We start from the raw sequence: 16,791 nt of genomic DNA, 5'->3' as shown, positions 1-16,791 counted from the left end.
GGCCTAACCTAACCACGTAGGCATTCCTCGTCTGACGTCAATATTCAAGGTTGCAAGATGGTTGTGCGTAAAGGAAGAGCATTAACAAATTTCGAAAGAAAGATGGTTCCGACCCGAATGGGTGTCACTTATCGCACAACACTCTAGCAACATTGTGTTCTGACGTCACAGTAGAGACCTTTTTCATTTTAGGCAATACAAAGGTAACGCGTTTGTTAGCGAAAATATTATTTTTTCTTTGTATTTATGCTAATGGAACCTAACCTAACCACGTAGGCATTCCTCGTCTGACGTCAATATTCAAGGTTGCAAGAGTGTTGTGCGTAAAGGAAGAGCATTAACGAATTGCGAAAGAAAGATGGTTCCGAATTGCTGTGTATGGACAATGACAGGGTGGCGACAGACCTGGAAAACCTGGAAAACCGGGAAAAGTCAGGGAATTTGAGGTGTCAAAAAAAGTCAGGGAAATGTCAGGGAATTTCGTCTTTTTTTTTTTTTTTTTTTTTTTTTTTTAATATCGTTATGGAACCGTGCACGGGAACAGGAAATCTCGTTCGTAAGTTTCAACCTCAACTTTTAGGCCTCTTTTATGCACACCACGGCGCCAGAAACCAGTGATGGCAGGAGGATAGAGAGATAGAGAGAGATAGATAGATAGGTAGATAGAGAGAGAGAGAGAGAGAGAGAGAGAGAGAGAGAGAGAGAGAGAGAGATAGATAGATTTCTCTCGCCCTGGCTTCTCGGCGGGAATTTTAAATTCGAACACTCTTTGAACAATCTACTTCGGATAACTTTTGTTTTGCAGCTAAAACATCAGAGCATGCAACCGTGTACAATTCAGAACGCCGAACCGAGGAAGGGGGGGTTTGGGGGACGCGACCCCCGAATTTCAATGGAAAAAAACAAAAGTCTGGAGTTTCCCCCTCTTCTCCCACTATTTTGGGGAGAAGGCGCGAACTTTAGTATTCTTTTCAAAGAATGGAAATTTCTCAAGAGAGTGAAACATGTTTCATATTCTAGGGTGCCATACAAGTTGAATAATAAGCCAAAATGTGATTTTTTTTTTTTTTTACGAAAAATAGGTAATTTGCATTTTTGGAGGAAAATTGTTATGGGAGCAATCTACTTCGGATAAGTTTTGTTTTGCAGCTAAAACATCATAGCATGCAACCGTGTACAATTCAGAACGCCGGACCGACGAAAAGGGCTTGGGGGCACGACCCCCGAATTTCAATGGATAAAACATAAAACTTTGGAGTTTGCCTCTTCTTCCTCCGCTATTTTGGGGAGAGGGCGCGAACTTTAGTATTATTTTCAAAGAATGGACATTTCTCAAGAGAACTTAACATGTTTCATGTTCTTGGGTGCCATACAAGTTGAATAATAAGCCAAAATGTGATTATTTTTTTTTACGAAAAATAGGTAATTTGCATTTTTGGAGGTAAATTGTTAAAAATCGGGCACTATGGGAGCAATCTACTTCGGATAAGTTTTGTTTGTCAGATAGAACATCAGAGCATGCAACCGTGTATAATTCAGAACGCCGGACCGAGGAAGGGGGCTTGTGGGGCGCGACCCTCCAATTTCAATGGGAGAAAAAAACATAAAAATCTGGACTTTGACTCCTCTTCTCTCGCTATTTTGGAGAGAAGGCGCAAACCTTAGTATTCTCTTCAAAGAATGGACGTTTTCAGAGAGAATGAAACATGTTCCATGTTCTTGGGTGCGATACAAGTTGAATAATAAGCCAAAATGTGAAACTCTGTTTTTTACTAAAAAATAGGTAATTTGCATATTACTCAGAAAATTGTTATAACTCGGCCACTGTGGGAGCAATCTACTTCGGATAAGTTTTGTTTTTCAGCTAAAACATCAGAGTATGTAACAGTGTACAATTCAGAACGCCGAACCAAGGAAGGGGGTTTGGGGGGCGCGACCCCCGAATTTCAATGAAAAAACTATAAAAATCTGGAGTTTGCCCCTTCTTCTCCCGCTATTTGGGGAGAGAAGGCGCAAACCTTAGTATTCCCTTCAAAGAATGGACGTTTCCAAAAAGATTGAAACATTTCATGTTCCTGGGTGCCATAAAAGTTGAATAATGAGCCAAAATGTGAAACTCTGTTCGGAAATGTGGCATGAATATGTTGCGGGGAGAGGGGGGAGGTTGGTCATCAGTAGACACCGGATGTTTAGGCACTAAAAACATATAAAATAGGCAGGCAAATAAGCACTTATAATTTTCAAAATAGACAGTAAAATAGGCATTAAAATACAAATAGTCAATAAAAAGGCAATGAAATTTAACTCAAAATAATGAAGATAGACATACAAAAAGAAATAGGTGTTTAAAAAATATAGAAACATACCTGTACATTCTTTATAGTTGCTTAAAATAAACCAGGAGCTCATCATTAGAGACAGCAGTCCAATATTGTACTTAATAAATCACTGCAAACAGGAGTCACGTCAGCCCAAAATTTTCCATTGTATAATGGCTACACATAATAGTCTGACAAAATAAATTGTTGGCTACTTCCAACCAGTACGCAAATTATTTAATATACACTTTATCACTGCACACAGGGTTATTTCAGTTAAAAAATTTACACTGTATATTCCACACAGCAGTTCGAACTAAGAAACTGTTTAAATGCATTTCAAGTTTGTACTGTACGGCTTGCCAGTCTCTGAATAAGAAGCACTAATTGTGGTTGCACATCACAACAAGGTATTTCTTCAGGTGATCAACCGACAAGTTAGTCTGCAATCGGACAACACATTTTTTAGAATCGAAAAAGATCTTTCAACCTCCACAGATGTTACCGGAGCATACTTACAGCACGCGAGAACATGTGGATCTAACTCAGTTTGTATATTTTCACCTTTCAGAACTTGTTGAATTGCCCTTAATTTGTCCAAGTCCTTATTAGCTGCAATAACGCTCTAACTGCTATTTTTAAATTTCTTTGGAAGCATCGGAAACTAATCCTGGAAACAGGAAATTGTATGCACTGAGTTCAGTCATGTCCCACTTTTAAAGAAAATGCCTAAAATAGGCAATATCTGGCATTTATGAAATAATATAGGCAATATCGTATGAAATAGGCAAAATTAAATTGCCTTTAAATGAAGCTAATCCCTCCCCCTTGGCCTTCGCAACATTCGTTTTCATCATATCACTAACAGGAAAGAATAGGCATTTTGCCTAACATCCGGTCTCTAATCATCTGTATGAATTTCCTAGGCTTGCTCCAGACCTGTGTCAGAGTTTCCACCCAAACATAAGAGTATGAAGTTCCGAAAAGCATATTTATTTCGTAATCAGCACCATGATACCATATGGTATCATCGGGCCAGTACGACCTTACTCTGATGATACCATAAGGTATCATCGGGGGAGTAAAGGTTAAGCCTCGAAATATTACATGGAAAATGCATTGAATTATCATTTTTTTTCTTGTCCTTATGGGAGTAGTAAGGGGACTTGTCAACAGATGGAGGGGATAAGAGCGGGTGGCGCCATCCGATAGTTGTCGGACGTCGTAGTAAGGCATTTTCTTGGGCAAACTGAAGGAACATGGAAACAAATAGGTTCCATTGATACATACGATTTTTGTCGAATATTGCCACCCGACAAAGTATCTCACTACAACATGCGACAGAAATTGCATTGACTGCAACATCCAACAAAAATTTCATGCATAAACAAGAAGAGCTTTAGACTGCAAATATGCTGCTGGAATTTATTACTCTTCTGGCTCACTTCACCTTCTTTAATGTAGCAGTCCTGACGTATTACTGGTTTCGCACAAGTTAACATACGTTTACAATGACATTGCACTATTCTTAGATATCAAGAAGAATCCAACCAAATACTATCGCGAAAAAGTGAAACATAAATCTGCATTGGTGAACATTATAAAAATTGGCAAGTGCATGCTCCCAACCTCAAATTTACTGCAACACTAGTATTGCAATGAAATTAACGCCACTTTCTGTCCTGTCTGTTAGTAGGGAAATTGATTTTTCGCAAACGCCAAAACCGTAAAAAATGGTAATTGCTGTGAAGGTATGTTTAGGAATGTGCAGTGATATCTGGACACATTTTTCGCCCGTTAGAAATATCGAAATAATGCGTATTTGGCAAAAATGCGAATTGTTGGTTTTTTATGCGAAGAAATGTCCTAAAACAATGAAAAATTCCATGAAATCCAACATGCTTGTCTTTTCTACGCCATGTTTGTGTACATAGAACATGCACGTTTTCCAACATTTTATTCAAGAGTAAAATATAGAATTATACGTACATGGAATAATTCCGACAGCCACATTAAATCATGTAAAAGTGGCAGGGTTCTAACAGGAGATCGAGTGCGTATCTACCATCACACGGGAGCAGCATCTTCAGTATTTGTCGCACGAGAGATGTTTTGAATTACCAAGCTAAGTGTGCACCATCGGCATTTGTCGAGCGAGTAATAATGGAGCTCAGTCGGTAGGGAGTCCGACTACTATGCGAGAGACCCGGGGTCGATCCCATGCGGTGGAGAACCGGTATGTTTTCCACCTATTCAAACTGCTCCGGCACCACCCAGCATCATATGAAGCTGGTACCTTGAGGAAACTTTGAGGGATAAAGGTATCCAGGAGCGTGGTGCTGATCACATCACCCCCACCTTCAGCCGTGATCAAGAAAGTGTGGGGCCCTAACTCCAAACCCCTATACACTTTCATGGAAAAGTGCAGGGGAGCTATTTACTTTTACTTCCTCAAAAATCTGTTCCAACATATCAAACTGTCTCGAAAATACGTAGACCATGTGACCTACAATTTAAAATAATAGTTTAAAAGCACAATGGAGTATTAAGTTTCAGTATATTTCAGTATATTTGGCAGATAAATGTTCTAAAACAAAAACGCGAATTTTGGGAAACGTAACACTAACAAGTCAAAAAAATACAATGCCAATTTTTGGTGCCATAATATATCAGTATTGGTCACATGAGATTGATTTTAATTTTTTGGGTACGTCGCCACTTATGGTCATTATGCACCCTTCAGTATATACGGGGAAATTTCCATTATCTAAAATCCATACCTTAAAATTAAAAAAAGGGGTATTGGAAATAACTTTCCCAAAATAACTTTCAAGATATCAAACTCTCACGAAGAGGCGTAAGCCATGTGACTTACAATTTGAAACAGTAGTTTTAAAACACCATGAAGGTATAATTTGAGATATTTGTCAGAAAATGCGCTAAAATGAAAATGTGAATTTTGGAAAAAATAACACGTTATAGTAAAAAAAAAAGAAAAAGAAAAGAAAATACACCAATTTGAAAAAAGTAACAAAATATCAAGGTCCCTACCAATTAGGTATAAATAAAACAAGAATATCAGTTGTAATTTATTGCATTAGTAACAGTGTAATTACTAGTAATTAGTAACCTAATTCTCGGCATAATCACCACCGTTGTTCTGGCATTTGTCGTAGCATGGCACTAAATTTTGTATGCCCATGGTATATGTGTCTGGCAGCAAAGACTGGAACTATCTCTACCGCAGTGTAGCTGTGAAATCCTTGCCGTACCAGAGACCTCTTCAGTTAAACAAATAGATGAAAGTCGGTACATTCAAGGCCAGGGCTGTACAGGAAGTGGTCCAAAACCTCTCACCTGAAGTGATGGAACACCCGCGTGTACTCAGCTGTATGGGGTTGTGCACATTCGATTGGCCTTCGTGAATTGTCTGCACCATCGTCTGACCATACTATCATTCACGACATCTGATCTGCACACATCACACGATTGCTGGTGGCTCTGTGCCAAATTCTGAGCGTGCAAAAATCTGATTACTACACGTAGGCTACATCGCAGTCGGTGAGAGACTGTATGAGAGCTGCAATATTTAACCTAGAACTTTCCTAAAACGGCTGCATTGCAACTGTACCAGATTACAGCTACATGCCACTTCTTCCTGCCTGCATGTGTGTGTGTCGCTCTCCGACCACTAGTGCTGCGTATAGGGACCATTGGACCTTTTTCAGGATGCCCCTCGTATATGAACTTTCAGAAGCTTTTATTATTAGAGTGTTCCTGTTTTAATGTGTGGTTAGCTAAATCAGATACCTATACAATGAAATTCTATAAATTGCTTGCGTTAAATTTCTAATACTTACATACCCTTTTTGTCAGGATTAATGGTATAACTGCATGTTGTCAGTTTCACAGTACTTCACTTGCATATACTGTACTGAAGCAGAAATCCAATTGATAATGTAAGGAAATATGACACTTTATTTTGTTCGATTCAATTGTTTCACTTATATGCAAGAGTTGAGTTTGCTTTACAGAGAAGAGAGAAGTAGCTTTATGCATTGAAAAATGAGTCCGCACTCATGGTTCTTGCAAGCAGAGGGTTCCAAACCTCAGTGGAAATATCAACATATAATACCGAGAATGTATAAGGAGACTGATAAATTACAAATTGTATTTCTTAATCAATCACTCTTCACTCTTATCTCATTTAGTTGTAACTTTAAAAATAATCAAGTATTTTATTTTAAACTTACTGCGTATGACAAAATTCCGTAATCCTTCCGTAGCTTGTGAATTGTAATAATTTTCCAAATTCACTATTTTGCAGTTTGAACTCAAATCATAGAGAATAGAGAAATTAAGTCAATTTCATAGAAGATAATATTGGTATTTAACAAAACCATACGTGGATCTGTATGAGTTTATTATTTCCATTTGCAAAAACATCGATTTAGTTTAGTTTGTAATTGTCAGGGAAAAATGTAAATTTTGTCCTGGAAAACCTGGAAAAGTCAGGGAATTTCATTTCTGCTTGTTTGTAGCCACCCTGCAATGAACGTGGTAAATCGCAAGGTTATTTTACAAGTTCTACACGTAAATGCGACGTATTAGCATAATTTCAAATAGGGGCACGAAAGTAGATATTTTCCGGTGAACGAGGTTGCACCACTGCATAAATCGACAAAACACTCTCAGAACGCCCCCTAAACCAGTATGATATCACGGCCATAATGTGTTACAGATTCGAAACAACAAGTAACAGTAAGTACTCGTAAATAGAGAAAATAAACATTATCTTAGTTAGAAATGCATTATTTCGCCTTAAGAAATGTTCCGCAACACGTTAGCAATGTAAAGAAGTCCGAAATATATGATTCGTAGGTGTTTCACCCATACGATAATAGTACCGGATAGGGAAATAACAAATGTATGTAATTTAAGAAAAACATAAGTAGTAGTAGTAATGTAATAATAATAACACTTCCTGTTTCTGAAAGAACAAAAAACTCTCAAATAAAATACAGTTTATAAAATAGCTAAAAATAAGATATATATTTATTTTTTGGAAAAGTTTACAACATAATCGCATTCTTTTTGATTGTCCATTGCATTTCCTGTAGTTATTCAGTGCTGCACTGCATGCAAGTTCTTTTTATCACGTGTTCTTTCTTGGTATGTGTAGGACATATGTACTTGTTGCAATCAGTACATGCCTTCATGTATTTTCTGTCTGCACTTCTATTACACAAGTGACATCGCCCTTTCTTCGGAACGTTGAGCACTGCATTTCTTGTTGTCCTGCCACGTGGCTGTGTCTGGACTGTCCCTCTGCTGATCGCACCTTGATTGCACTCATATCCACAGAGTTGCATTGCAATTGTGTACTTCCTGTGCAGACCTGCAGCATTTGCAGAGTGCCTTCGTATATCTATATCACACGTTCTCGACCAAGTTGTTTCAAATAAAACTTCCTCCCTGAATTCTTCTTTTGGGTGATCCTTTTTCCATTGGTCATTGCTTTCGAAATAACACGTAAGATTTGTAGGCTGCAATGTCCACTAGGTTCCAGAATACAGCCATGGGCCAATGTCGATGGCAAGAATAACCTCTTATGCACTTAAGAAAATATTGTGATGTGCGTATTACTCACAGCTAATTAAGAGAAACGTAAAAAGATCAAAGATCAATTACTTACGTGTGTGAGTACGAATTGTACAATTGACAATTCGTACTCACACACATAAGTAATTGATCTTTGATCTTTTTACGTTTCTTATGCACTTGTCGATTGCATCCATGCCTGCTTTTGTAGAATTATAGAAGTGGATCATGTCGGTCTTATCGTCTGTTATTTTCGTGTCATGGTGTTGTGTTGAAAGCATGGTAACCACCTTTCCCTTTTTTGGCACTTAGTTAACCAAAGTAGCATCTACGCTAAAAGCAAAACGAACTGTTCCTGGCAAAGCTTTTTTCAACAAGGCAGGGCGTAGTTGAACTGGAACATCACTTTTATCACTGCGCACTGTACCCACCATTGTAATTCTTTTGCTGAGCAGCTCAGTTGCAAGCGAAACTGTCGTGAATTTTCGATCCATGGTGATGTTTGTTCCACATTGCTCCAACTGTCCTTTTCTGACCAACCTCTTTACGATTTTGGGACCACTATTGAAATGTGTTTGTTCAATTTCAACCTTGCCTGTGTAAGGTTCAGAAGCAAAACAGTAATTGGAGATTGAATCACACAAGAGGTTCACTTCAATCCCATATTTCCCGGGTTTTGGGGGGATGTATATTCTAAATGGACAACGGTCACGAAAAGTAATCAATTCTTCGTCCACTCTGACTGACTTACCAGGATTGTACAATGTTGGAAATCTGTTCACAACCATGTTCCACAGTTCTCTGATGGGAGCAAATTTATCCTGTTGTCTTCGTTCTTCAGGTGTGGTGGCGTCGTCGAAACGTAGACATTTCAGTAATAGGTGCATTCTATGTTCCGACAGTGTTGCTCTATACATCGGAAAATTCTCTTCGTTGAAAAGATATCTAATTTCGTCTTTGTTCTGATGGTGAAACCACAATTCGATAGAACCCCAATTGGGTCCAAAATTTCTTCCTTCTCAAACTTTTTAAATTCCGAATGAACGAATCATGTCTGTTTGATAGTTGAAAGTTTCTGGTTTGTGTAGGTTACAATAATATCTAGAACATCATTGTCGAAATATATCAAATATGAGTCTTTTGAACTCCCAGGCTCTACTCCACACTTTGGCCCGGGTACTGATGGCATAACATTTGCAGCATGACGTCTCCTAGGATTGGTCAACGGTTGTGCTTTCCATTCCATTCCTGAAGGAGCCTTCATATTATTGCATGGATGATCTATTTTGGCCTGAGGTCGTGGTCGTCTTCGTGTTGGCTGAACATTTGCAGTATTTTCCTCTTCCTCCTCTGACTCACTACTTTCTGTATCTTGTTCTGGTGACTCATCCACATTAGGATCTGTAGGCCTAATATCATTTCTTTCATTAGCACCTGTAGGCCTAAAATCGTCTGTTTCGCTATCCAAACTATCAAACAAATCTTCGTGAATTTCTTCATTGTCAGAATCTAACAAACCAACAATCTCGCTCTCTGAAATGGTTCTCTGTCTTTTGGGCATTTTCGGATTTTTCAATTGAATTTTATAATTGCATAAAACTTTCAATTATAATTTTGCAATCTACCTTCACTCTACTTGTTGTCTGTAAACAATGCTCTACTCAACTGTTCTCTGATGCAAAGCTATTGCTGACTGATGGGTCCATGTTTTCATCTAGGCGTTACTGAAATCCTTTTTCCTCATGTCAATGGCATGAGTCTTCATGAAGTCATTTCCTACAATGAAAAACAACATGCAATGCGCCTCCACCATGTATCGAACCTCTTGAGTAGCTACAAATTGAAATACATTCTTCTCAGCGCATGCTCGCTAATAAACACATGTACCAATACACTGAAAAGTACAATACGTATAGCCTACAATAAAATTTGAAGGAATTTTATGTGTGACTAAGACTGTGAAAACTTTCAATGAAAAAATGTTTCCAGGATAATCCTTGTGAGCATCCCATCATCATCATCGCAGACATGAAGCAGCAGGAGATGGAGACCCTCCTGGACTACATGTACCATGGAGAAATCCACATAAGAGAGGGACAAGTACAAGCTCTTCTGAAAGCAGCTTGCTCGCTGCAAATCGGAGGCTTAAGTGATGATTCTCATGCTCCTATGGAGGAAATCCAAGAAAATTCATGTGTAAGTACCATACAGATGTATATTTAGTTTCAATTTTGGCCTCAGTTGAGATTGATTAATGTGAAAATCAGGCAATAAATGCATAATCCGTTACCTTCCCATCAATGAATATTTTAAACCGCATGTGACTACATATAAATCTAGTATTTTATCTGAAAATGGCATATGGGAGAGAGTAAAAACTTACCACAAATAAAAGGACATTTTGATGCTAGTACCTCATTGTCAAGGTTGAGTACTAGTCTCGAAATATAGACATTTCGTTTTATTTGTGGAAAGTGTTTACTGTCTCCTAGGCCACCCTTCTGGCACTCTTTATGATTCTATTGCTAGTGTTTGATCTGTAACTCTTACAGCAACCTTCCCAACTAATGGCTAGCTCAACACAAAAAAAAATAGCTTCCAGATAGTGAACAGCATGCAGTTGACTGTCACAAAATGCTTTACTCGCAATTGAAACTTGTGAACCTATGTCTATCTCAAAGGGTGAAGAAAGGTTCCATGTACTTTATTTCCCAAGCATGAATATTGGTTAATGTTAGTGTGCAAGTATTGCATTCCAAATATAAGCATCAACGATCCAATTTTTGCTTCCAAATATTCAACAGCCAAATATTATACCATCCTAATTAGCCCATCTTTTTCATGTTTAACATCCATGTGCCAACAGCATGCAGTTTAATCTCTATGTTCTTTTACCACAGACCTCGGAAACCATGCAACAACCACCTGTTGGATGCTGTGAAGGGGCAGCTTATCAACAACCACAAAAGCGTTCCCGGAATGAAGGGCTTTCTCTGTCTCCTATCCCAAGCACTCTGTCAGGAGAACATAGAAATGAGAACGGACCGACTTCTTCACCACCACAAAAGCGTTCTCGGACTCCTTTTTCCATCAGTTCCTCAGGAGAACAGGAACAGATGACGAGGGAGTCCTCACTTCATCAAGCACTGGAAGAGGGGAGCACCCAGCATGCTGTTCATTATCAAATGCATGTACGTAAACATTTTCTTATTTATTTTTGGTATTTTTGTGTGTTGCTTTTCTGCAACGTTTCGCTAATTGAGACAATGGACATGAATGGAAATTACATGACACACGTCTCTGCAGTTCCATGGCATATTACGTGCAAGAGCGGTTGGCATTTGAGTGCTTTCGATACAAGGTCACACCTTGTGTATTGTGTGCACTTCCACAAATAAATGTTTATAATATTATGAGGCACTCTTTTGCACAAGGTGCAAATTCGGTCTTAATTCAGTCAAAATGCACACGGAAGAATAAAATAAAGAAATTGTTGAATTCTAGATAGAGCTATTCCATGTATTCTTTATTATGGCACATGAATGCTCGTGTTTAACAGCTTAGTTTTTGCCAATCACAGGAATATTTTGACATTTTCGATTCTTGTGCTTTGTGCAATTATGTTAAGTGAATACAGAATTGTAGTGTCTGACTGATACTTATACACAAGCCCCACAACCAGCTTCCGCGACGTCACAGGATTAGTCAAGTATAGTCCATTTACAACATTTAACAAAGTGCATTGTAAGAGTTATAACAGTATAATATTTATTTTTGTGACTGAATCGTCCTTTCTTATTAGTTCAGAACATTGCTTTCATCTCGAGAACATTTCAAATGTTACATACCGCATTAGAAAAGACATAAATAATATTGATTAAAGCAAAATCCAATCTTTACCATTCTGCATAATGTAGCTTTATTTTTCAAATTACCAAGGGGAAAAAGGCATTAGAGATAAAATTTTATCCTACATTTGAACTTACTATGAATTCGTAAAGAAATATCAATGTTAGTACGAGGACAAATCGAAAAGTCTTTGCCCCAATTTTTTTTTCAGCTGAAATGCAGGGAAATCAAAATATAGGAATTGCTCTATGTACCTTGCATTATTTTCCCACATAGTCGTCACAGCGGTTCAGCCATTTGTCCCATCCCACCACTAGTTTCGAGATGCTGCTGTTGTAGAACTTGACTGGTTGATGGTGGAACCACCACCGGAGAGCGGTCTTGCTTCGTCGTCGCAAAGAAACCTCTTTCCCACCAGGAACTTCTTCAGTGGAACACATGGAAATCCCTGGGGATGAGGTCTGGACTATACGGTGCATGCTCCAGCATCTCCCATTCGAATGACTGAAGTCTGTCAATGGTCCTGTTTGTCACATGAGGCCTGTTGTTATGATGGAGGATAACCACATTATCCACATCGAGAATCCCTTGGTGCTTTTTCCTGATGGCAGCTCGCAGATGTGAGAGTGTTCCACAATAGCTGTCAGCATCGATGGTGTCACCTCGTGGCATGAATCAAGCAGGAATGGTCCTCGGCGATCCCAGAAGACCGTGACCAATGTTTTCCGCTGTGAGCGAGAATGCCCTGACCACTCATTGTCATTCTCAGCCATTTTCAAACTCTCAACACCACCTCTACACACTTCTGAAACTGAGACACTTGTCCCCATACTTTGGCTGCATTTCCCTATGGATCTCTTGCTCCATAGAAAATGAATAACACTTCACTGCTCATACGACGTGGACGTGTTGAGTACTACAGCCGTCTTTGCAAACTGACAGCAGTGCCGTGGCACGGAGCAGCCGAGAGTTAATGCTGAGCCGTTCCAAGAAAAACCTATTGCATTGAATGGATATCTTGGTTTCTCAATCACACTAATATTTCGGCTGAAAAATAATAGGGGCAAAGACTTTTCGATTTGTCCTCGTATATATATGCTATTGAATTGCTGTGGATTAAAAACTTACAGTCCAAGTTACGTATGAAAGATAATTTTATGAAAAGGTTTACATAGAGAAGGCTAGGGAAAGAGCTTGTAAGATTGGAATTTCATATTAAATAAACTTTCCAACTTTGGAAACTCAATTCCCGTGTGTAATTTGAATAAATTTTTAATTTTCTAGAAATCCCGTAAATATTTGGCTGCACAAGTTTGACTGGTTTGGTTGTACATTACAATTTTTTTAAATAATTTTTCGTGTTAAAATTTTTACATCAAGCAGAGAGAGAAAGTATACACGCACTAATGTAAAAGTATACGCATCTCGGAGGCCCCGGTCTGACCTCAGGCTGCGTAGATTTCCTTCTTGCTGAAGAAAAATGTATATTTTGTTTTTAAGGGACAATTTAGTAGAGTCGGTGATGAGTTCTCCATTCCAAAGGTGGTGGTTCTTTGAAATTTCAAACATTTAGTTAAGTTTAGATATTCAAGTAGCACATGGTGTTAATCAGTGTTTCAATAATCACTTCCACTGACAGCAAGCCCAAATTCTGTTAGAAATACATCATTCTTATTCAAAACTTTGGTTGACTGGGTAAAAGAATTCTTTGAATTTTAATTTTTTTCTGTAATATTGGGAACTTTGTTGGCATACCCTTAGTGCAGAAAAAAACATTAATGAAAAAGTGTTACATGTGTGATGCTTTAAAAGTGTAGCAAAATTCAACTTCATTTGTCCACGAAGAACATCAACTAAAGGTGCAAATATTTATGCTGGCGATGAATACAAATTTTATGCATTCACTAACATTTAAGCCTTAATGCATTGAAAAACAAGAATAGTTTTCAGATTGATTCATTTTCTTATTATGGCCACTTTGTGTGGAATATCCCTGTTACATTTGATTAGTTTATGCTCATGAGAATCTAGTGATGTACTTTTTAAGTTAAATACATATTTGAAGTGAATAGTGCTTGCACATCAATCTATCCATCCTCAACTTCCTTGTAAATGTTATAGATGAATGTCTAATATGTTGGCTCACGGAAGGCCACTTTTGTTGATTGAAGTTCAGTTTGATTCTGATTTCACTTTACCCCTTCTTCATAAGGGCTATTGGTTCTTTTTTATAGACACTAATTATAACATTTTATTAAAAATATATTCTTTGACGTATCCTAATTTAATTTGTATGTTAATTTAAACTTGCATTTTCTTTGTTTTTTAAAGATGAGGGGTCACTAGCAAGATTAACATAACCAGGCCTTTGTGAAGTTTGAAACTTCTTATTTTCTTCCTTTTAACTTCAGTACAAAGGACAGTCGGATGCATCTGTTGAGGCACGTTCAGCCTGTGCTGCCAGCAGCACAGATAACTCGGAAAGATGTGTCGTGAAGTGTGAACCTCCTGATTATGAAAACAACCCAGAAATGCCAAACACTCCTGGACTTGAAGGTAAGTGCATTTGTTAACTATGAGGCTTTCAATATTTTGCAGAATAGGGGAAGGAGGCCACGTTGAAGCAGGGTTGGCCTGGCCTGGGTGGGCCCAGCCCAGTTTTCACACACAAAAAAAACAGTCAAAAAGGTTTGTTTTTTTGTCTTGTTTTCTCAGAAAATGTTGTAAATTGTTGCTCTAAATACTTGTCAGGTTCTAATATTGTCAATTTTTTTAAAAAAAACTTGCTAAGGCTTAGCAGAGCTTATAATACTAAAAATAATGAATGAAGTACAAGTCATTGTGTTTTTTTTTTCATGCTATTTTCCTCAAATCATGCTAGAAATGGACTTTTAACAGAAATAAAAAGAATATACATATATCCAAGAAACAAAAAAGAAAAAGTATCAGAAAATTTTAGATAGAAAGTTTGCATTGATTGATGCATCATAGTTGAACGAAGCTTATAATTTTGAAATGTGGTAGCACTTTGGTTATCAGTCACTTCCTTATGTGGGGGAAATCATAGTGGCATATCGTAGTTTCAACTGTGATGATCAATTGATACAATAAATTTTTGCATGTTTAACCCGTAACTGGCGTGGTCCCCGGGATCCGTGGCCTAGAACAACACACTTGTTTTCCGAAGCAATAACATGCACTTCCCTCTCCTTTTTGGTAGCTTCATATTTTGGAATAACATGTAACCTGCTGACGCCACTTCGCTAGCTGCATTTTAGTTCCAGAGCAATAGACGCGTGTGGGTCCCACAGACCACGTGACGCCGTTTGCGTAAGTCTTTCGACAAGGAACCTTGTTCGAGAATCTGAGTTGACGATCCGTTTTTAGTGAAAATATTCGTGGAATAAAGAATAAACTTAAATAAGTTACAAGCTGAAGTGATTTATCAGATCTGGAGTCTGATTATAAAAGTGATAATGAAGTGCTTATCTCCACTGACTATCATTATGATCAATTAGCTTTTCCCCTCTCATTTTGACATTGTGCAGAATTTTTTTTGTGTTAATTTTTTTATGTGATTTTGTTTTCATTTGGTAACTACGGGGTGGCGCACGAAATGATACCCCATTTGTTTTTAGTGTAAAAACTTTAGTAAGCAACATTTTTCAAAAAAACATACATTGCAGTGAACATAGCAATGTGGAAAAATGTTTCAATGCAAAACATGCTCAATATGACCACCATTGCACTGCACAACTGTAGTCAAACGAACAGTTAGGTTATTGATCACCCTCCGACACATGTCTTCTGTAATTTCAGTGAAAGCTTGCGTAATTAATGTTCTCAAATCCATGAGATTTTCTGGATGTTTTGGAAAAATCCTTTCCTTCAGGAATCCCCACAGGAAATAGTCACAGGTCTGGACTATTGGGAGGCCAATACTGACCACCATTAAAGCGTTTTGGAAACCTGTTTGAAATGACGTGGAAGTTGAAGATCTCGTGCAAGAAATCCAAGACCACATTGGCAGTATGCGGTCTTGCACCATCCTGCATAAACCATTGTGGGTTAAATGGCAAGCATGTCCACGTCCAGGTAACGCTCACTGTTAACATTATCATCGAAAAAGAATGGTCCAATGAGTCCATGCGTTGAAATAGCGGCCCACACTGTAATCCTGGGAGAATGGCTTTCCTTTTGGTGGAGCACTTGTGGATTGTCGGTAGCCCAAAATCACATATTTTGTCTATTCACAACTCCGTCCAAGTGAAAGTGAGCCTCATCTGAAAACCACGTATTGTTGATAACATCCATATGTCCCTCAGCCCATTCAGCGAATACCAGTCTTTGCTGAATCTTTTCTGGTGTCAGTTTCTGCACAACTGTTATTTTATAGGGGTACAGGTGAAGATCACTTTTGAGAATTGTTTGCAGATAGCATCTCGATATACCCAGTTGGGTAGCTGCTTTTCTACAGGACTTACTGGGGCTTCTTTGCATAGCGACCCGTATACTTTCGATGTTTGCTGGCGTACGGACACTATTCACTCGCGGCCATTTCGGTTCCAGTAATGTTCCTTGAACCCGCAATTGTTCATGGAGTTTGTGAATTGTTCTCTTGCTTGGAGCCCAACGTGTGTTGAATTGGGCGCGGAAATGTCTCTGTGCACCAACAATGCTTTTGGTTTCCGCGAACAACAACACTATTGCTGCATGATGTTCTGGCGTGAGCCATCCTTTGTCAGCCATGCCGCTACACTGGACTGCTAGCGCCATGGTGAAGATTCACTGAACTTCAGCCTCTGGCAGTAAATCTCCATGGATTAAGGTTTCCTAGGAAAAAATATTTTAAAATTAATACATAAATATTAATTTCATTCAAAAAGTAAATGGGGTATCATTTCGTGCACCACCCTGTACATGTATGTTCTGTGATAATTGAACAACTAAATGATTTTTTGTATCTTACAGTCCACTGAAAATGTATGTACAGAGCTGTTTATGATAAATGAACAGATTTTTG

At 38.3% G+C, this 16,791-nt stretch overlaps 1 protein-coding gene across 1 annotated transcript in view; it reads left to right on the top strand.

Annotated features, from left to right (window-relative positions):
• Positions 1-14,427, top strand: part of LOC145981885 (protein bric-a-brac 1-like) — a 94,334-nt gene extending 79,907 nt beyond the window's left edge. Inside the window, exons 3-5 of the mRNA XM_083115370.1 lie at positions 9,909-10,115; positions 10,820-11,110; positions 14,180-14,427. Of these exons, the coding sequence (XP_082971496.1) occupies positions 9,909-10,115; positions 10,820-11,110; positions 14,180-14,341 (660 nt within the window). The 3' untranslated portion in view covers positions 14,342-14,427. The remainder of the gene's footprint in view (positions 1-9,908; positions 10,116-10,819; positions 11,111-14,179) is intronic.
• Positions 14,428-16,791: the final 2,364 nt, after the last annotated feature.

Source organism: Lepisma saccharinum, chromosome 30 (assembly GCF_977018435.1).
Source record: "Lepisma saccharinum chromosome 30, izLepSacc3.1, whole genome shotgun sequence".
Classification (NCBI taxonomy): domain Eukaryota; kingdom Metazoa; phylum Arthropoda; class Insecta; order Zygentoma; family Lepismatidae; genus Lepisma; species Lepisma saccharinum.
Note: the sequence above shows the minus strand (reverse complement) of the source record. Positions and strands in the feature narration are given on the sequence as shown.